Source organism: Simochromis diagramma, unplaced genomic scaffold (genome assembly GCF_900408965.1).
Source record: "Simochromis diagramma unplaced genomic scaffold, fSimDia1.1 OVJJ01000510.1, whole genome shotgun sequence".
NCBI classification, from domain to species: Eukaryota; Metazoa; Chordata; class Actinopteri; order Cichliformes; family Cichlidae; genus Simochromis; species Simochromis diagramma.
In genome coordinates, this window is record NW_024387326.1 from 3216415 (window position 1) to 3238378 (window position 21964).

At 41.8% G+C, this 21964-nt stretch overlaps 1 protein-coding gene across 1 annotated transcript; it reads left to right on the forward strand.

The window, feature by feature from the left end:
• Positions 1-108: 108 nt before the first annotated feature.
• card11 (caspase recruitment domain family, member 11) lies at positions 109-20983 on the forward strand. Its single transcript, XM_040006107.1, has 25 exons — positions 109-365; positions 4955-5154; positions 5260-5397; positions 5836-6012; positions 7005-7153; positions 7294-7473; positions 9536-9682; positions 10060-10185; positions 10262-10456; positions 10571-10726; positions 10869-10938; positions 11026-11222; positions 11398-11504; positions 11615-11655; positions 11788-11905; positions 12009-12210; positions 12483-12609; positions 12690-12933; positions 13220-13304; positions 14076-14171; positions 14357-14474; positions 15438-15620; positions 16224-16345; positions 19933-20048; positions 20581-20983. Exons 2-25 carry the CDS (start codon positions 4965-4967, stop codon positions 20783-20785), a joined length of 3489 nt encoding a protein of 1162 aa, XP_039862041.1. The 5' UTR covers positions 109-365; positions 4955-4964; the 3' UTR covers positions 20786-20983.
• The last annotated feature ends 981 nt before the right edge of the window (positions 20984-21964 follow it).

Consider the following 21964-nt stretch of genomic DNA (forward strand, 5'->3'; position numbering starts at 1 on the left):
GCTGCTGCGGGGTTGCGCTCTTCCTCACCTCCGTGCGCAGAGCTTGTTATTTCCATCCGAGCTCACATCGCCCGCCTCCTCTCTCTCTCTCTCTCTCTCTCTCTCTCTCTGTTTCTCTATCTCTATCTGAGGCAGTGAGTCGGGGCCGCAGCTCCCATGCGCTCTCCGCTCTCTTTTTTAAAAAGAAACTTCTCATTCTTTCGGATAAATGGAGACAACCTGAGCTTTTAGGATCCATGGTGGATAAAGCGGTGTTTAGATTTTAACAAGGCAAGAAAAACAACAGAATCAGGCTCCACACCGCAGCTAGAGGCCAACTTTACCGTCTCTGCGACTCTTTGAAATTCACATCCGCCGCATCTCAGGTAAGCAAAAAAATTGGCCGGTATAGAATTGCCCGTCTCCCTCCCTTTCCCTCATAAATATGTCAAAACTTTTCATATTTATTATTGAGGGAAAAGGTTCACCAACAGCCTTGTAAACGTGCCGCACTTTTTTGGAGTGGAAAAAGCGAGGAGTCACACAGGCTTTACACCTCATATCACCGCAGCGATGACAGACTTTCTAAACCGTGCTGTGTGTCATCTAGATTAGAGCTATGATTAAAATAAAGACCGCACCACCCTTCTGAAAACAAGGCAGGTATTCTCTCAGAAGAAACGACACTCGATAAAAGATGATGGCAAATCTGTCATCTGCATTTATGACTCCGTTCACCTGTTTTTCTGGCTCTTACATTAGAAAATTTATAGGCTATTAGATGTGTAATATAATATCTGCAATCCTGTCATGGTCTGCTCTTTATCTGGCAATATCCAAATGTTTGGGATTCCAGCAGCAGGTGGAGAAACAATGACATCCAGTGAGAGTGAGAGTGAGGGAGACGCAAGGACACACACATGTCACGGACAGCGCGCCGAGATGTAAAAAACCAAAAACCTTATCATGTTTGCTGAAAGTGTTGAGTAATATTTGTCAGGAAATGGGACGATCTAATTTTAAAAAGTGAACAAAAAGGGACACCACCCCACCAACAGCATGCACTCCCTTTTCAAATACTGTAAGCAGAAAAGGGAGTAACATTAACTTGTCAAAGCTGGTCTAACAGGCATGGGAAGCCATGCCTATTGCCTGTCATCTCTGGGCTCAACTGTTCATTCTTTTCAGTTAAATTAAAAGTGAGATGCAAAGTATTTTTTTTGCTTATTTATTTGTTCTGCTAAACTACGAAAGCAGTGCATATCAATCTTTTAGAGATTCTCGACGTCCGCCTTTGTCTGCTGTGTTCTTTCACCGATCTCCACAGAGGGAACCCAGATATCAAATTCTTATAGCTTCAGCTATTCGGCCAGACAATGGAGTCTTTATGATGGTTTGTGCACCTGAACCAATCATAATCTGCCTATCAGCTAGCTGACCCGCCTGTATGAGGCCAACACTCTGACAGTAAGCCTTGACCCCCCCCTCCACGTAGGATCATATGACCTGATCTCGTGCACCTGGATGGACTGTATTTGAAAACTCAATGCAAAACATTTATTCGCAACAGAATAAAGCAGAAAATAGTACAAATTGCATGTGCGGATCAATGGCACTGTCATCCTATGTCACACATTGTGAGTCTATGAGTTGCAACACTGTTAAGCTGTATATTAGATCAAAATTTGAATTATTTGTATTATTTTATTTAGAGAGGAATATCTGTGCGTCTTTGCCGTTTGCATCTTCCTAATTAAATTCTTTCAGCGCTCTGATTTTGCAGGGATTTATACAGAGATTTATGTTCTCTGGGATTTACAGTGAACACCCCCCCCTGCCACTGACTTTTTCTTGTTGATTTGAAAATTAATCTCAGCTTCCATTATATGCTCTGATCTTAGATGGACCCGCAGAAACTAGTGTCATGTAAGTCTCAGAATGACTGCATATTCGCTGATTGTCAGAGAGTGGTCTCGAGCAAACTGATTCCCATGATACAACCTGGTTTCACAGCAGTTTGGTGTGTTTCCAAAGCGGTTCACACCCGGCCCTGAAAGAAAAGCTTTCTAAATAGTCAGTGCACTGCAGACAAAGGATCACCATTTTAAGGACACTTTACTGCTTTCCATTACAGATGCACAAAAATGAAAATGGTTTCAGAATGAGTTTGATGCCGTTGTATTTGAGGTGAAACACTGACGCTCAAAGCAACTGAAATCCCGTTTGAAAACCATATAAAGTAAGTCTTTCACTTGGGTGCACAGGTCCTGATGTAGAGCAACGTTAAAGAAGCATTTGAAATGGAGGTTTCTTTATTTATCGTGTTCCACTGAGTGGAAATACTGAAGCGAAAACATGTAGTGTGACTTCTCCAAAAAGGAAATTCAAATTTTTTTTCTTTGGGTGGGTGTGTGTGTGAGTGCATTTCTTCACCTGCAAAAAGTCAAACTGAGTTTTCTAAGTATAGAGACATTAACAAAAAGGAAGGGAGGGTTAGACACACACACACACACACACACACAGATGCACGCGTCTGCGCACTGCTTTAAAATGGACAATCAACTCCTCTGACCGCAGTACTATAAACAAGAGTGGCTGTCTGTGAAGACGAACAGAGAAGAGAGGAAGGGAGCAGCTACTCACATCTGGTTTGAAAAGGAGGAAGCAAGGATGAGCTTTCTCGGTAATCAAGTCCAAATTAAGAAAAGAGAGAAGAGGAAACATGTGTGTGGTTACTGAAGGGGTCTGTGCGTGCATGTGTGTTTGTGTGTGTTTATAATGTGCCTGCATGCACTGTGTATTTGTGCATGTGCACAACTGCAGGGGTGTGTGTGTCTGTGTGTGTTGGTCTGAGTGTTTGTGGTTTTATCATCTGCAGTGACTGTGGCAGGGTATGCATGCTGTAGATACAAATAATAGCTTAAGAGTTGAGAGGGTGTGATGTTTGTGCTTGTATCGAACTGCGGAGAAGCTTGTCATTGATTTTGTTCACTGTCTGCACAAATATCTGAAGGCAGTTACAAAATAATAGAGGTAAAGCTGTTGAGAGGAGCTTAATCTCACTTTTAATTTACTTTCACATTTACAATAAAGATTAAACTGGGTACATCAGATGCTGCTCTGGCATTAAAACCAGCATGTGCCATTTCTAAGCAGGACAAAAGCACAAGCTCCAGTTTTTCCACATGCAGTTAGAGTATGCAAAAGTATGCGTGATTGTGTGTGTTTACATGTGCTGTGGCATCAGATAACCATGATTTGCCTAACTGTTGGCTTCAAGTCACAAAGCGGGCTTGTAGGATAACACCCACTACCCAAAGAGCATGCAAATGCCAGCAGTGCATGGACAGTGTGCATGCCTGTATACGATGGAGAGAGGAAACCAAGTGGGAGTAAGAGGAAGATCAAGAGAGCACCAATTTGTCTCTGGAAAAGTAAAAATTAAAAGAGTGGAGAGGCAAATGGAAAGATGTCAGCCAATTAAAGTCTATGTCAAGAGTGTGTGGGACCAAAGTTCTGTTATACTTAGTAAGGCATGAAGCGGCTCTTTTAGATGCATCGGTTATCATATTTCAGGACCATATCAGCTATAAAGGGAAATATAAAAAAAGATTTTACACCTTGGAGGTACTACAATAAATATGAGATCAGTTGGAAGTCTCAGATAGGAAAATGAGTCAATAATGATGTGTTTTCTCGAGTGATGTCAGTATATGCAGTTTTGGGTAGGACAAGGGATTTACCAGACGTAAGTTCTTTCACCTCATGGCTCTCGGAGAACGACGGAGGAGCTAGAGAATGACTTAAGCTGCTTACAATGTAGCAACACAGAAGCATATAATTCTTATTGTGCTTCCTTTTTTTTACCATTGTTTATGAAGGCCATAAGATAATCAAGGCCTAAAATGGTGGTTTCTCTCTGTATGGAAACAATGGTGGCAGTGAAATGGTTCAGCAATAAAAACAACAACAAAAAATCTGCTTTAAAAAAAGTAGTGGCTTCATGTAATTACAGCAGTATCAGTATATACATCCTACCTGGCATAGCTTCTGGTTCTGTAGGGCAGCCACAGGTACTCTGTCCTTGACCACTTAGACAAAAACTTGGTAAATGAGTGTTTTCATATTTAAATACAGAAATGTAATAATTTAGACATTTGTCTATGAGACAGCAGTAACTATATGCACTATATGCACTAAAGGTTTCTTTTAATACCCTTTCTTTTAATTTAGCATTTAGCTTAGCATGTTAGCATGCTAACATCTACTAATTGATGCCAAACATGCAGCTAGTTTTTGCACGTAGCTGGTGGCTAAAATTGATACACTTCCCTCTGTATGAGATGTGTGTATTATGTGTCACTTGGTGGTCTGTTCGGAAATTTTATTGAAAACCACAAATGTCAACTTTCTGGTAATAGCTGGTGAGGGTACTAACGGAAAAACTAGGAGGCTAAAAGTTCAATCAGCTTCCCAGAACCATTAATATGCATCCCCAGATTTTATCTGATGGCAACCCATCAGACCAAAGAAAGAAAGAGATTCCATCCATATGACAGAAATAAGTAGCATGAAATTCATAAACAGAAATTATTGTGGCTCACAAACAAAATCAACTTTTATATATTTAAAAACACTGTGTTATTCTGTTTTTACCAAAGTAGAAACTTCTTTCGGGATCATATAAATGTGTATATCTTTTAATTTGGTGCATCTTTCTTAGTCTTGTTGATGTCTGAAAATAAACTAAGCTATCATATTTCAAATGTGGTTTCTCATAACCTAACAAATATGTCCTCTCAGTTCCTTCTCCTTTTTCATTCACCATTTTGTGCCTGATAACTGTTCAGGGAGCATTCACAGATCTGCGATGTCCTCAGCTAACTCGCATAAGTTAATTTCCAGTACGAGACATGTAAAAACAGACAACATGCTGCACAGCTAACCCCCCCTGTGGGTTCTGCTACTTTTTAAGGGTGTAAGAAATGGAAAATGGGACATCTGATGATGTGGAGGCATTGTGGGAGAGGGTGGAGAGCCAACGCTACAACCTGTGTAGTACGATCACCCCGTCAAAGCTCACTCCCTACCTTCGTCAGTGCAAAGTCCTGGATGAACTGGATGAGGATGAGATTCTCAACTCACTAGTGCTTGCCACAAAAACAAACCGCACAAGTGGGTAGAAAGGCATATTTCCACATTTGTTAATTATTAAAGGCAGAACTCCTATTTTGCTTTCTTTTTCTTTGACCTCTCACATGTTAACCCTTCCTCTCTCAGGCCGTCTACTTGACATCCTCCACACTAAAGGCGAGCGGGGGTACGTGGCCTTCCTGGAGAGTCTGGAATTTTACTACCCTGACCTGTACAAGCTGGTCACGGGGAAGGAACCCACACGACGCTTCTCCACCATTGTCGGTGAGGCAAAAATCTTTGCATCCAGCACATACATGCATGAACACACATCTTCCGTGTACTACAAAGACTCATACAAGCTTTGATGGACAGTGAAGTGTAGAAAATTTCTGAAGTGAAGCGTGACATGTGTGAGTTGAAGGTTGGTTGGTGGATCGATTGCCTGCTCCTTCTGCAAGATGCTGAATCCAAAGTTGCCCAGGAGTATTTGACTCAAATGGAGTAGATAGCTCCAGTTCATAACTCCAGTTATGGGAGGAAACTGTGTGAACTGGTCGTTCTGTAGCTGCTTTATAGCTCTGTTCAGGCAAAAGCAGTCACTTCAGTTATGCAGTGTAAGAGTCTGAATTGATCCAAATCAGCTTACTTTGCAATCCTGTTATAAAGTCAGAGGTGTATAATATACTTTGTTTTTTTTTTTCCTCCTCTGCTCTCCTGCAGTGGAAGAGGGTCACGAGGGTCTGACGCAGTTTCTGATGAATGAAGTCACGAAGCTGCAGCAGCAGTCCAAAGTCAAGACCCTGCAGCACGCTGAGCTCAACAAGAAGTTCGTCACTCTGGAAGATGAAAAAAGGAAGTTAAAGCTGGCCAATCAGGAGCTTCAGGCCTTCCAGCAGAGTAAAGATTTTTTGTTTTTGTTTGATATATTTCCTGACCGCAGTTTACTAGCTTCCCACCATCTGTGTCTCTACGCTGAATTTGTATTAATAAGACTGACAATGCAGTTGCGTGGCTGCACTAAGGTGTTGTTTGCATCCACGCGTATGTGTGCACCCAGACTGACCTGTTGTGTAGAAAATATCACCGCTTCAGAATTTGATCCTAGTCCAGGTTAGTTTTGTCAGCAGTAGTATATACATTCATGTGTATTGTGTATATAACATATGGACAACAAATCATTGAATCCTTAAAAAGTAAAAGTCGGTACTAAATTTGAAGCCATTCTCACAAAGCGAATAACTTACAGTATATCATTATTATGTTTACTGGGATGCATTTACCGAAAAGATAATGCTTCTAACCACTGCTGCTGATATCTTGGATGCTTAAAAACACACACACACACACACACACACCTACTCGCTGCAGACAGTAAAGACAGATGACTATTGTCTCAAATGGTTAAACATAAAATCTAAACCAAAAGCTTACCACGATTTGCTGAAACTGCAACCCACCACACAGGCTTGGTTTGCCCTGCCTGGTGCACCACATTCAGGTTCGATATGGATAAACTCTGTTGTCTCTCAAAGACTACCAGTGAAACTAGGACGCTGTGGTCTTTATGCCCCGTGCAGTTAAACACTGCAGCTGGAACACCAAGCACAAACAAATAAATACTAAAAATAGTGCAAGTACACTCTTTAGGCTTTCACATGCTCATATAATTAGCTTTGCGACTTTTATCATTTTTTTAATATATCAGCGTTGAGCTTGTTTTTGGATTTCATGTAATGTGCTGCAAAACAGAAAAGGATGTTAATCTTTACACATAAAGGGAAGCCATATTCCTTATTTCCACCAATGAAACAACTGCTGCCCAACAGCAAAGCGAATAAAGAAGAAGGATCTAGTAAAGCTACATTTTCACATTTTTGGTTGCCGCTTAGGGTACAATAAGCTGAGAGAGGAGAGAAACACCTACAGTGATGAGCTCCTGAGAGTAAAGGATGAAAACTACAAGCTGGCCATGAGGTACGCCACGCTGAGTGAGGAGAAGAACATGGCTGTGATGAGAAGCCGAGACTTGCAGCTGGAGGTACTGCCAGACGTATTAAAGCACATGCAGATAAACGCCGTCATCACTCTGTGTATTGATGATAATCAATGAACAAAAAACAAAAACAGTAAGAGCGTTCCTCTAGCTCGGTGCTGATCACTGTCTTGTCTGCGTTATAGATTGACCAACTGAAGCACAAGCTGAACAAGGTGGAGGAAGAGTGTAAGATGGAGAGGAGACAGAGTCTGAAGCTGAAGAACGACATCGAGAATCGGCCAAAGAGAGAGCAGATCTTTGAGCTGGAAAGAGAGAACGAGATGCTCAAGATCAAACTGCAGGAGCTACAGTCCATCATACAGGTACTTGAGCATTATGTAATAAAGCACTGACATTGCCTGCTCTGCTATCATAACTTAAACCTACTGTAATAAATACATTTTCACCACTTCAGAGCAGCACAACAAGCTGTTAGCATGAGCTGTCAAATGCTTATCTCCGCATGTGTGTAAAAATATCTTAGCAGCTAAATGCAACACTGAGTTTGCAGCCCAACTGCTGTTTGTCTGCTGCTGTAAGTGCAAAACAAAAGTGTAAGGTACAAAAACCATCGACACCAAAGGACTGAGCTATTGAGCTGGGTTGGACTAACTAATAATAGAACCTATTATTCATTCATTTTTCAGTTCCAATTGCATGGTTTTCTATTTGCATGATTCACAGATAAAAAATAATCTTATATCATTGGTCTATGTGTGGGCCTTCATTTATTTGCTCTGGGAACTTTTAACTGCTCTGCATTTTTAGCTTATCTACCTTTAAGCCAACTTTTTTCTTGCCTGCCTCTCATAAACAGAAGGCTTTGAAAACAAGTGGGCGTGGCTTCTGTGCTCACCGACAAACCTGTTTGCCTCAGATGACCATATTGGGAAAATCTGCTCTCATTGACATCATAGAGAGCTAAGAGTATTTGGTCATGTTTAATATGAACCATCTTTAACAGTAGACACGCTCACTGGCCACTTCATTAGTTACACCTTGTTAGTACCAGATTGGGCCTCTTTTTGTCTTTAGAACTGCTTTAATTCTCCGTGGCATAGATTCAACAAAATACTGGAAATATTCCTCTGAGATTTTGGTCCATATTGACATGATAGCATCACACAGTTGCTGCAGTTTTGCCAGCTGCACATCCATGATGTGAATCTCCCGTTTCAACAACATCTCAAAGCGCTCTATTAGAGACCATCTGAGTACAACAAAGTCATTGTCATGTCCAAGAAAGCACCATCCCTGCACCATTACACCACCAACAGCAGTCTAACCTGCTGAGGCGAAGAAGGATGGATCCATGCTTTCATGTTGTAATCTGAATGTCGCACTAGAAATTGAGACCAAGCATGTTTCTTCAGTTGTCTGTTTCCCCTTTTGGTGAGCAAATATGAATTCCAGCTTCAGTTTCCTGTTGTTAGTTGACATGAGAGACCAGATCCAATGTGGTCTTCTGCTGCTGTAGCCAATCTGCGCCAAGGTTACATAATTCTACATTCAGAGATGCTCTTCTGCATAACTTGGCTGTAATGAGTGGTTATTTGAGTTACTGGTGCCTTCCTCACTCTTCCTAATCTGGGAAAACAAGACATTGGACTCAAAACTAAGTACACATACACGACACAGGAGGCTAGCAAAATAAAACAGGAATCAAAAGACAATGGATGTCTAATATAATGATGGGAAAGGGGTTAATGGTAAACAATAACTATAGTTATAAAATATAAAAGAAAAGAAATTCTGAGCTGAAAACATCATGGAAAACCAAACAGGAACTAAAGTTAGAATAGAAACCTCTAAAGAACCAAGAACAGACTCCCAATCAGGCATTTCTACCCAGAGAACTGCAGCTCATTGGATGTTATGTCTTTTTCAGGACATTCTCTTTAAACTATATAGATGGTTATGTGGGTAAATCCCAGTAGATCAGCAGTTTCTGAAATACTGATCTGCCCGACTGGCACCAACAACAACGCCACCTTTTAAACTCCCTTAAATCACCTTTCGTCCTCATTCTGATGCTCAGTTTGAGCTTCAGCAGATCGTCTTGACCGTGTCTACACGCACTGACTTGTTTTGTGTTAATAAACAGCTGAAAAGCTGTACCCATTGAAGTGTCCAGTGAGTGTGCCATGAAATAAGGGAACGGACAATAGATGCATCATTTTATTTTTCTTAACTTTGCTCTATAAATTACTCTGAAGAAGGTCTAAATGTGATGAGGTGTTCTATCAATAAACTCACACTTATTGGTTGACTCACTATTTCCTTGCTGATAAGCATAAAAAGGAAAGGTTGGCAACTGCAGTGTAGCAGCCAGTCATATGATTTCATATCTAACAGTGTTAATGTGTGTGTGTGTTTCTTACCCAGCCCGGCCCTTTACCTGAGTCAGACAAGGCCATCCTTGACATTTTGGAGCATGACAGACAGGAAGCACTAGAAGACAGACAGGATCTGGTCAACCGCCTCTACAACCTGCATGAAGAAATCAGACAGGCAGAGGAACTACGAGATAAGGTTACAACCACACACACACACATAAGAATGTATGGCTGTATGCTGTAAGTGGGCTAAATGGGAGTTTAGCAGTCGTATTTCTGTCTGGCAGCTTGTTTCCATCTGTGTTTAAATGTGTGAATATGTAGCAGTGTGGTGCAGAGAGGCACACTGAACAAACAGGCTTTGCAGTAACACACCCTAGAAACCTAAACCAGTGCCCCATGAGACCTTTGAAGAAAGCCCCGTCTCAGGCCTCTTTCTGCATAATCTGGTGGCTCTTTATTTCTCTCCCGCTGTTTCTCTTCCTGTATTTCTCTACCTGTTTTTGTCTAACTATAAATAACTGTTAGTTTTGGTCTGTGTGCGTGTGTGTGTGTGTGTGTCCCTGTATGCAGTACCTGGAAGAAAAGGAGGACCTGGAGCTGAAGTGCTCCACACTGCAGAAGGATTGCGAGATGTATCGCAACCGCATAGACACCATCGCTGTACAGCTAGACGAGGTGGAGAAGGAGAGAGACCAGGTGAAAACACACACGATACACATGATTTCATACATACAAAATCATACTTCTGTGTTAACTCCTCTGCTGCTTGCAGGCGTTTCGAGCCAGAGACGAGGCCCAGCACCAGTTCTCCCAGTGTCTCATCGACAAGGACAAGTATCGCAAGCAGATCAGAGAGCTGGAGGAGAGGAGCGATGAACTCCACCTGGAGATTGTACGCAAAGATGCTAAGCTGGTCACTCTGGAGTCTCGCCTGCGACGAATGTCCAAAGACATCAACCTAGACCAGGTCAGACACAGTAGTGCGAAGGGATATTGTTTCTTTTCTTCACATATCGATTTAAAAAATGCTCAAGTTTTCGCCAAACATTCCTCCCCTTTAACCGTTTCACTGTTTTTGCAGAGTCTACCAAGGGATTTACCTCCGTCCATCATTTCTCAGGGAGATGATAGTAAACTGGCACAGGGACAGTCTGAATGCTCCAGCGACGAGTCGCCTGATGACAAGTTCTTCTCCGAGGAGCCCCGACTCAGACGCAGACTCAACCTCAAAGCGGGGGTTAGTTATTCTCTCCTTAACCTTATAGATCATGTGAAGCAAAGACCAAACTCAATACCTTCTAATGCACAGAGCAGAGATTAATCAAATGGCTCTCCTACACATGACAAACTGATCAAAATGACTGTGTTTTGTCTTTTAGAATAGAGTAAAGTCTCCAGTCTCTTTACTGAAAGACTTTCCAATCAACTCAGAGAACAGTCAACCTGCAGGTAACACTACCTACCGCCGCATGTCCTACCGCAACATGTGACCAATCCTTTTGTGCAGCTTTATCAAAGTTTATCTCCACCTTCCAGCTTCGGCTCCTACCAACGGAGGCAACTTTCTGGAGATCAACGTGCCGAATTATGGCAACAGCAGCTCTCTCCCTCCCTCACCCAGCATCCCTATTTCCCCCACATATCCGCCCTCGTCGGCTCCCCCGCTCACCTGCTCTTCGTCCACCTCCCAGCTCATGTTCAGCCCGGTGGATTCATCCAGCAACAGGCACATGGTGCGACTCAGTTGTTTTTACTTACTTTTAATACCAGTGAAATTGCGCTGCTCTGATTTTGGTAAAAAATAATCATCCTGGCTGCTCTTTGTAGAAATCCTGGTCTATCCAGAATCTAATGCAGTGTTGACGTAAATGGCTTGTCCAGCGTATAATGCCGACTTCTCCCTTTCAGCTGCGTTGCCGTAACGACAGCATCCTGTCCACTCTTCCTGAACCCCCTGAGAAAGCGTCCCTTTACCGCCGAGAGAGGGAGAAGGAGCACGACTTCTACCCCCGCAGGTACTGAATAAACGTCACGGAGACGACCGATTGAACTTCATGGCAGTAAAGTTTGAAGAATTTCTGCTGGTTTGCCTTCCCTTCAGTCTGATTTGTTTTGTCTGTTTTAGCATCTCTGACTTTGACAGTGACAACATGGAAATGGAGCTTGGTAATGCACTTTTTAAACATCTGCTATTTGTGATCTGAGATACTATGTTTACCTTCAGTTGACCTGGTTTTTCTTTTTGAAGGAAAAAAAAAGATCCATCTATTGATCCATCTATTTCTATTCTTTCCTCAGAGGATGAGCGTGGTCCTCCCTCTGTGCACTCATCTTCCTCTTCCCATCAGTCTGAAGGAATGGACACTTATGACCTGGAGCAGGTCAACAACATCTTCAGGAAACTCTCTTTGGAGAGGTACAGCATGTCCGCTGGTGCAGAAACGCACACAGGAATAAAAGCGAAAAGTGATGCTGACTTACAAACACCTTCTGCTTTGTGTCTTTGCGTGCTCGTGCAGGCCGTTCCGCCCGTCTCTTTCCTCCTTCTCCAGACTCAGCGGGTCCCTGAAGCCGGTGCAGGAGCTGTCGCTGCAAGGCGACAACCTGCTGAAGGACATCAGGCTGATCGGTGGCAACGACAGCGGGATCTTCATCTCGTATGTCCAGTCTGGGTCCAACGCAGAGAAGGCGGGGCTACGAGAGGGCCACCACCTCATGTTTGTATGTCATCTACTTCCTGAATGTTTTAATTGTGAAAAGATTCATGGTGGCAGTAAGACGACCTCAGTTAAAACAGCTGGATGTGCAAAAAGAAAAGCTCTTTAGAGAACTGTGAACGTGGATGGACATTTAGAGAGGAACGAGGAACACGCCGATTTCATAATTTTAGACACCTGCTTGTTTTATTTGTTCTATTTCTGTTCCTTTTCCTGTGACAGTTTTTAGAAGGGACTAATCGGTAATCTTTGTTTCTGCTGTGATTGGCTGTCCAGCTTGAGGGGTGCATACGTGGGGAAAACCAGAGCATTTCATTGGAGACGAGCACTCAGGAAGAAGCCCACTGGACTCTGCAGCACTGCTCTGGGCCCATCACCCTGCACTATCGAGCCAGCCATGACTGTAAGTGATGTTTATATTGGAACATTTGTTTAATGTGACTCCACTGCATACGTGAACTCAAATATATGCTCGCCCTGCAGCTTATCGCCGTCTCCAGAGCAATCTAGCAGATGGCACTTTAGCATCCGGCGACTCATTCTACATACGTGTCAACCTCAACATCTCCGGACAGTCGGACAGCTGCTCTTTGTCCGTGCGCTGCGATGAGGTGGTGCACGTGCTGGACACCAGGCACCAGGGCCGCTGTGAGTGGCAGTGCGCCCGTGTGGACCCCTACAGCGGCTCTGACCTGGCTGAGCGAGGCACTATACCCAGTTACTCACGGTACAGACTTTGTATGCTTTTGTTTTTTAAACTGAAGTTTGTGAGTGAGTTTTAGCTCAGATTTTCAAAATGCAGTAGCAGCTGATTACCACTGATCTCCTAAAAGATTACACATTACACCAAAGAAGCATTAACCTGAAACATCTGCAGAAACAGTCTGTTGTAACCTCAGAGCATAATAAAAAGACGCCCGAGGGAGGACGAGTTCGTACACGGAGGGAGAATTTTGACAAGCATTCAGTGTGCATGTGTGTGTGTGTTTTTGTGTGTTTACGTGTGTGAATAGAGCCCAGCAGCTGCTCCTGGTAAAGATTCAGAAGTTAGTGTATCGAGGGGGGAAAGAAGAGAATGAAATTCAACGGAACAACAGGGTGAGAAACCTCAGCCTCTTTCTTTTTCCTCTCGCTCTCTCACTTAGTTTAAAAAAGTACATTGAAAATTTGAATACGGGTATTTGACTAAAGCAAAGATGCGTAAATAAGTCTTATAGCCTGGGTTGCAAATTAAGGGTTCGCAAACTAACGCGTAATGTGGGGGAAAATCCTTCCTAGGTCATTGGATTGGCGGGGGAGGTGGTTTGATGTGCACAACCGGAACAACAAAGGCAGTTTTCCCAGAAATGATTAATATCCAACTATTTCCCAATAAAAAATTTACCATTTAATAGTTCTTATCCTAGCCATCTCTGTATATTTTGGATATTTCTTTCCAATATTGATTGCAAGCAGGTTGCATGCAACCACGCCTGCATGATAGTTGCAACCCTCCCCTCGAAAAAAAAATTCTATGCATTTCCAAATAATCTGAGACTAGGCGATGGGTTTCCAGATTGCATTCCAGATTGGATTTATTTTGCAGTTCATCCATGAGATACCCTTTCAGGTACCTGCATTGCATGATAAACAAGCCGTATACATGCCCATGCATCTGCAATCAAAAAGAAAACACTCTAGAGTGCTCTTTGATAACACGCTAGAACTAAGCTTCCTGCTTAAGCTTGGGTCAGCATCAGTTTACATTGATGTCAGGTTGGTTGAGTAAGTAGTTATTTCAGGGCGTTATTCTGCTATGTTGTGCTCACAAAAGCGTGTTTGTTACAGTTTGGATCACAACATTCATGTATGCTTTTCATTTCTGCCTAGAATAATTTACAACCAGAAGAAACCAGCCACTCTCCTGATCCCAGAGCCAGCCCGCGCTTGTCTAGAGCGAGCATCTTCCTCACTCAAATACTGCAGGTAATAAAGTTCAAACAAAACCTCCAGTTGTCGCGATGTCGAGAGTTGTTCGGCAGTGCGGAAACTTAAGACAATGAATCAAGATTGGTCCTAATAAACTCTTCGTTTTCCATAAAACCGATGCGCAACTGCCTCCATGTCTCAGTAACTCAGGCCTTTTTTTCTATGTCTGCTTTGATTTGCAGTTTGTGAGCAGGGTGGACATCAAGTACAAGCGAATGAACAGCAATGAGCGTGTGAGGATCATCAACTCAGGCAGCACAACACTACCCAGGCAAGGCTTTGAGGTGCTTCGACCCGAAGGTGAGCACAAAGCGTTGCAGTCGGTCGGTTGGGGGGGAGAGACAAAACAAAGACGGTGCACATGTGCTAACTACGGAAAATTCACAGCTGAAGCATTTGAAGTGGCTGTCAAAAGTGCAGAAAGTGAAAGCAGCAGTGGTAAAGAACTGCTAAAGGGTGCATAGGTGCCATTTTCCATGCAAGCAATTCTGGTGAAGCTGAAGCACGAAAAAAAGGAAGAAAAAAAGCTGAAAGGAGTTGAGGATTGAGGACACCGTGAGCACAGAGAGCAACTGAAGTAAATCGCGTCTAAAAAGCAAAAGTTGTGGAAAGTTGTTTTGATGGTTTTTGTTGTCAAAAAGCTCAGAGCGTGTGAAGTGTCAGTTGTATAAGAAGCCCTGACAGGAGCTGAAGGAGTCATTGGAAGAGTAAGATGAAAGTGTGTGAAATGTCACTTGATGTAAACACAGACGGGTGTGCGGTGGAAACGGTTGGAAGTTGTGCTCAAGTGTAAGACTGGAAAGTGCTTGAACTGTGTGCTCTGCATAACATGTGTGAGCCAAAGCAGCAATTTAAACATTTAAATTACATAGCGAGGTGTGAAAAGGCCATGAAACTAAAACTGCTATAACAGTAACACTATAAAAATATGATAACGCGGAATTAACTGTTTAGGTGAGAGCATGAATGAAAGGCTTTAATAGAACATGGGGGTGGGGCTGTGACTGGAAATGTTGCTGCACAAGATTCATGTTAATTTTTAAAAAGACTACTGAAGGTGTACAATGCAGTGCTTAGTTTCTTTTATCTGCACTGAGCCCTTCTTTTGCTGGCTGCTTTTTCTCTTTTCACTCTGTTGCTCAAATTCAGACTAGATATTCATTTGCTAAAATTATTTTTGGCAGCTCTTCACTTTCTGTTCTCAAACTGAGTCATAATTGTGCTATACCTCTCGTTGCACGCTGTGGCTGTTGGTGCAAACAGATGCCGCTGACGGAGATGGTGAGCTGAGCAGGAGCTTGAGCCTGATTCCTTACAGTCCCGTCACCCTCCAGCGGACCCAGAGAAGAAGACCCGTCCTATTCACGCCCGCTGCTCTCGCCAAAACCATTATCCAGAAAATACTTAACATGGGGGGAGCCATGGACTTTAATATCTGCAAACCAGGTCAGTGTATGAAGGCTCACAATGAGGAATCTTTATACCTCATTGAGATAAGAAGTATATAAACTATAGACGAGTCGTTGAGAGAAGAGGAAGCAACTACTCAGATGTAGGTCAGGTATTGTGCTGTGTGTAAATGTTAAGGAGTATAGCCAAAGAGACAGCAGAGGCAAGATTTAAGATGACCCAGATGATAGTTAGAATGACGATGCACAGAGATGACACAGATAGTTTAGTTGCGACACTTCAGCTGACCCACTGTAATGTGAAAACGTTGCCGGCCCCGTCAGATTTTTAGAGAATTAACACTCCGGTCACATGACAAACCGACCGGTCCCAGTGGACCAGGGGCGCGACAAGTTGCCGGTGTAAAAAATGTTGAACATCTGGCGAACTCAAGAGACTGCTTGAAGTCTCAATTACGTCGACATTCCCCACGGCAAAAACCACAAAGGTTTCTGTTCCTTGTGCTAAATGTGCTGTGGTGACTGTTAACAAATGAACAGTTTCATCTCTCTGCCCTTAGAGCCACAATTTGACAAGACAAGAAACAGACTTGACATCTTTTCTTTTTTTGTCCTGTTTCCTTTGCATCCTGCTGAGCAGACAGCTTGACCAAGGAGGAGTTTCATCTAAAACAGAATGTGGAGCCCTTCATTCACTACAAAGAGAAACAAGCCACTTTTGAATGCATCACCAGAGAAAACATAGAGGCTGTCGCTGCAAAAGTGAGTTTATATTGTGTGTGTCTGAAAATGCAACGTCTTCTAATGTGTTTACTCCTTTATAAACGTTAAGGAAACACTTTAGTCAAAGGGGAGTGCGGAAGACTGACATGACTCCCGTTATTGTGGGAATGTTATTCTAATGTAATTATTCAGATTTGTAAAGTTAATAATGATCGACACAACCTGACACTAAAAGACATACAACAAATGTAACCAGTGATAAACCTGTCATATTCACAGGCCTAATTATCGCACACATAGAAACTATAAGGCTTTATTTGTTAACTTTACACTAAAGTGTACACTGTGTGTGATGAAACTGAAACAAACAAGCCTTAAATGTGCTATCATCCTAACCCCAATCATATAACTTACCCCTACTTCTCACCCTTTAAGAAATAGCTGTAAAAATGTAGTAAACATGCTATAGTAATGCTATGTGATTACAGTGGAAATCCTGATGAATATATTAACAGCAAGATATAGATTTTTTTGAAATATTGTTTCTTTTAGTAAGCGCACATATTTACGGGAATTCAAAAGTTAAGTTTAACCCTTTAAACCAGGGGTGTCAAACTCAAATACACGGTGGGCCAAAATTCAAAACTGGAACAAAGTCGCGGGCTAACATTAATATTTATTGAAAAAAAAATCTTCCTCCAGATATAAGAATGAATCTTTTCTTATGGACTCAAACAAGTTTTGCTGAAAAACTGAATATGGAACAAGCAAAGCTTAATACTAAACAATATATATATTAGCTGTATAATACCAGTAGGCCAGCTCTAATAGTAATTTGGTATGGCTTCGCGGGCCAAATATAATTAGGCTGCGGGCCAAATTTGGCCCGCGGGCCAGAGTTTGACACCTATGCTTTAAACCCTGAACTAATTTATCCTTTAAACCAGGGGTGGGCAACTCCAGACCTCAAGGGCCAGTGTCCTGTAGGTCTTAGATGTGTCCATGATCCAACACAGCTGATTTAAATGGCTAAATTACCTCCTGAACATGTCTTGAAGTTCTCCAGAGGCCTGGTGATGAACTAATCATTTGATTCAGGTGTCTTGACCCAGAGTGAGGTCTAAATCCTGCAGGACTCTGACCCTCAAGGCTTGGAGTTGCCCAAACTTGCTAAAAATGCTAACCATATAAATATTTTGCTTGTTATTTCAGTTATTTTGTGTTTAGTGGTGCAGTGGTTAGCACTGTTAACTCAAAATAAGAAAGGCCCGGCTGGTTGGAGCTGTATGGACTTTGCATGCTGGGTACTTGAGTTTCTAAACTGGCTAAAGGCATGAATGACTGTCGTCTGGCTCTCTGTGTTAGCCCTGTGACAAACTGGCAACCAGTCCAAGTGTACCTATGGCTTTCTTAGGATAACACTGATATACTGTCATAATATGAAAACTTAAAAAAAAGAAAATAAATTGAGAACATGAGAGTCGCAGCATTTTACAGTAATAAACTGTTCATAGAGATTACAGGGGGGAACTAAAATAATAGTATAATGGTAACCAAAGATCCTACAATATGGTATTACATATCTTTTATTCTATACAGCATGATTATTTAAAAACATACAAAAAACAAACCAATATTACAGTTCAGTTTTACTTTTATTTGTCATGTGTGATTTACGACAAACACTGAAATGTGTTTGATGAGATGAAAAACAAGAAATTAAGATAAAAGAAGTAAGTTAGTAAGTAAGTAAAGTTTATTTATTAAGCGCTTTTCATAGACAGGTAGTCACAAAGCGCTGCACACAGAGATTAAAATAAACAGTACGATAAATAGCAAAATGCACGATATACACAATATAGAGTTTAAATGTAAATTAAAAATATAAAAATGTAAAAAGCATTGGTCAACAGAAAGCTTGTTTAAACAGTAAAGTTTTACTGTAGTAATAAATAAGGTTAAAAAAGTAATGAATAAATAAATGTACATGGGATGGGGGGGTGCAATATGCAGCATGTTGCACATGAGGAAACTGACAACTGTAAGCAGCAGTTGGGTGTTGCTGTAGAGGCGTCTGATGGCTTGATAATAAAACGTGTTCTTTAATCTGCATCATCTGCTGTAAAAAAACAGTTAAAAGCTGGTAAATCCAGTTTCTACATCCAGACACGGTGCACGCAATATTAAAACACAGACACACAATAAATAAATACGCAAAATAAGGAAACATTAAAGATGTAAAGCGTAGTTGCTCAGTGCAAGTCTCGGTCTTTTTTCTTCTCCTTAAAAAAAAAAAACAAAGTCAAAGAAAGTCAACTGCTCTAAAAATGACATCGTTGTTTGTCAGTCCTATTCATACCTTTTGAAATAAAGTGGGTCAGTTAAGTGATACCCCCCCTTCCACCAATGTAAAGAAATTGAACTGCACATTTAATCCCTCATATGTTAGTATGAGAAAAAGAGGTGGAGGTTCAGCAGTATGTTTTGGTTTTTCTGCCTGATAAAACAAATGCTGCTGTAGTAAACCCCCCCCCCCCCCCAAAAAAAAAACAAAAACAAAAAACAAAAACAAAAAAAAACCAAAACAAAACAATAAAGCACATATTTTGATGTTAGGTAGTGAAACATCAGGACTTATCTTTTACTTAATTACTTAGGTTTAGTATGAATAGCCATGGCGGAGCTCTTTATCATTAGGAAAAGCTGTAAAACTTATAGGAATATACAGTTAAAAGTTAAAAGTCTACTTCACATACTCTAAAGGTATTCAGTGGGCTGAATGGAAATCTGTGCCAAATAGACTAATACTATCATTAGTCAGTGTGCGGAAATGTAAAGCAACAAGCCTGGCTCTGCCAGAGTGTACCAAACCCAACTAGTGGGATTTGTGAAGCTCCCTGACTGACAAGATATTTCTGTTTTGATGATTCTATATCAAAGAAAAAGAAAGAAAGATTGTAGCCAAAGTACTGGCTTGCCTTATTTCTGTGATGATCCCACAGTAATGACAGTTGAACGAGTGGTGCAATTTCCCAGGTGAATATGACTGACTGGCTGTAGTCCCGAGGTCCAAGTAGTGCTAGTTTGTCTCCACCTGTGCTTCATATGCCAAGCACGGAAACACCTGTAATACTCGAAGCAGGGGAGCTAAAATGGAAAAAGTGTGTCCAGTGGAAATGGGGTGCAGGCTTCTCAATCACAATGCTTCTGAGGGAAGTGTGAGTCAGAACGCAGGCCTGTAGGAAGCTAGTGCCCTCTGAATGAGCTGTCACCGGCTGTGGCTAATTAAAAAATAGACGTTATCTAAAGGCTAACCACAAGACACACATTTAGGTCTGATGAGCCTGTGGTAGGCCTACCTCAGCTGACAGCGTCTTGCAGTTAAAGGCCGAAACACAGCGGTGTCAAGATGTTAAGCCTTCAAGGCCGACCTCATTTAATTTATTCGTAGTGCAGAGAAATCAGGTTGTAAGACCAAGTCCTCACCTAACTCCTCAAAAGAATGAATAGATATATATGCGAAAGCAGTTAACTTTAAAATCTTTTAATGAGACTTCCTTGTTCATGTCTGTACGTAGTAGATCTGTATTTGTCTGTAAAGGCTGTTTTTTTCCACCCGTCACCAGGGCAAACACTGCCTGCTGGAGGCTGAGCTGAGCTGCGTCAAGGACCTTCTGCGGAGAGAAATCTACCCAATCATCATCTACGTCAAGATCTGTGACAAAAATGTCAAGAAATTAAGGTAGACCTAGCAAAGCTTGTTTAATCTTGCATGTTTACCCTGTGACTCAAACCACACAGCTGCAAACCGCAATTCTTTTTTTCCAAGAACAAGAAAAAATAAAAAAACAGTCCCTGATATTTTGATATGACACCAGATAAGAGTTGGCGTTGAGCCGAGGATGTCAGTTTAATGTTGTTGTTGCTTTTGAACTTTTAATTGTAGCTGGCTGCAATTACCTTTCTTTTTGTGTGTGTCCTGCCCAGAAAGGTACCAAGATCTAGATCCTTACTCAAAATATCTGTGTGCGTGCTCCCCTCAACTGTCCGTTACGTGATTTTAAATGAAGCCAGATGTTTGACGTGTGTTATGGTGGATTGTGTCTTTAAATAGCAGTCCAGCTCATGAACCCATTACCGTCAGCCTTATCTTTCTGAGAAAAAGCATGCAGACCGCTGTTGCAGACTGTCGACAGGATCTCATCAGAAACACTGGGTTCTAAACCACACTCACCACCTCATCGCTGCTTCCTTCCTGTTTCCTCTCCACACAGGAAGTTGCCTCTGCGCGTGGAGTCAGAGGAAGACTTTGTGAAGCTGTGTCGCGCAAAAGAGAAGGAGCTGGAGGGCATCCCATGTCTGTATGCCACCCTGGAGCCGGAGGCCTGGGCAGGGACGGAGGACCTCATCAGGGTGATCAAAGACCGAATACTGGACGAGCAGAAGAAAACCATCTGGGTGGAGCAGGACCTGCTGTAGGCAAACACAGATACACGCAATAGCCTGTACATGTGGCGTTAAACACAGTAAAACACAAAAAGCCTTCTATATCATGCTTTTCTGCGTTTATATTTATGATGAAACTCAAAAATGTAAGTGTGGAAATTGTTAAATAAATAAATGCATTATATATTTTGTAAATATGTCTTTTATTTAGAAAAATAAACAGTTTGAAAACATGAAAAAGAATCCTTTCTTTGCCTTGAATTGCATGTTAAAAATAAGATTAAAAAATGAAACTGAGCTGTACTTTCAATAAGAGTGAGACCGGACCTACATGAGATTGTGCTGCCCTCTAGTGACTAAAATTGGAACGGCCCGATAAGCTTCATTCATTTAGCATGAAAATGATCCCAAACGCACTGCCAGTGGAGTAAAATCAAACTTGGATAGAAAAACACAGAGTGGAACACTATGAGTCATGGATTGGCCTCCCCGGAGTGCAGAGCTCAAAATGATTGAAGCAGTGTTTGATCATATTGATGGAGAACAGAACAAAAGGCAGAAACATCCAAAGAAAAGCTTTGAATGTCCTTCATGAAGCCTGGAGAACTATTCCTGAAGACTGCTTAAAGAAATGACAAGTAAGCTGCCTAAGACAGATTAGGCTGTGTTGAATAATAATTACATCTGCCGTAAAACTAACACAGCAAAAGATCATCAGCAACAGTGGAACATGGTGGTGGTAGTGTGATGGTCAGGGGCTGCTTGTCGTGATTGATGACAAGCAGCCCCTGAATGAATTCTTCTCTCTACCAGAAAATCCTGAAGGAGAACGTGCATCCATCACTTTGTGTCCTGAAGCTCAACCGTGCTTCACTTATGCAGCAGGAAAAACATGCCAGAAGGTCCGAGTTTGGGCTTAAATCCGATTGAGATGCTTTGGCATGACCTTAAACAGGCCGTTCATGCTTGAAAACCCTCCAGTGTGTCTGAATTAAAACAATTCTGCAAAGAGGAATGAGCCAAAATTCCTCCACAGTGATGTGAAAGACTCACTGGCAGATATCACAAATGCTTGATTGCAGTTTTAGCTGCCAATTGTAGCACAACCAGTTATTAGGATTAAGGGGAAATTGCTTTTTCACACAGGACCAGATAGGTTTGAACAGATTTTTTATCGAATATGAAAATCTGTTTGATGATCTGAAACATGTA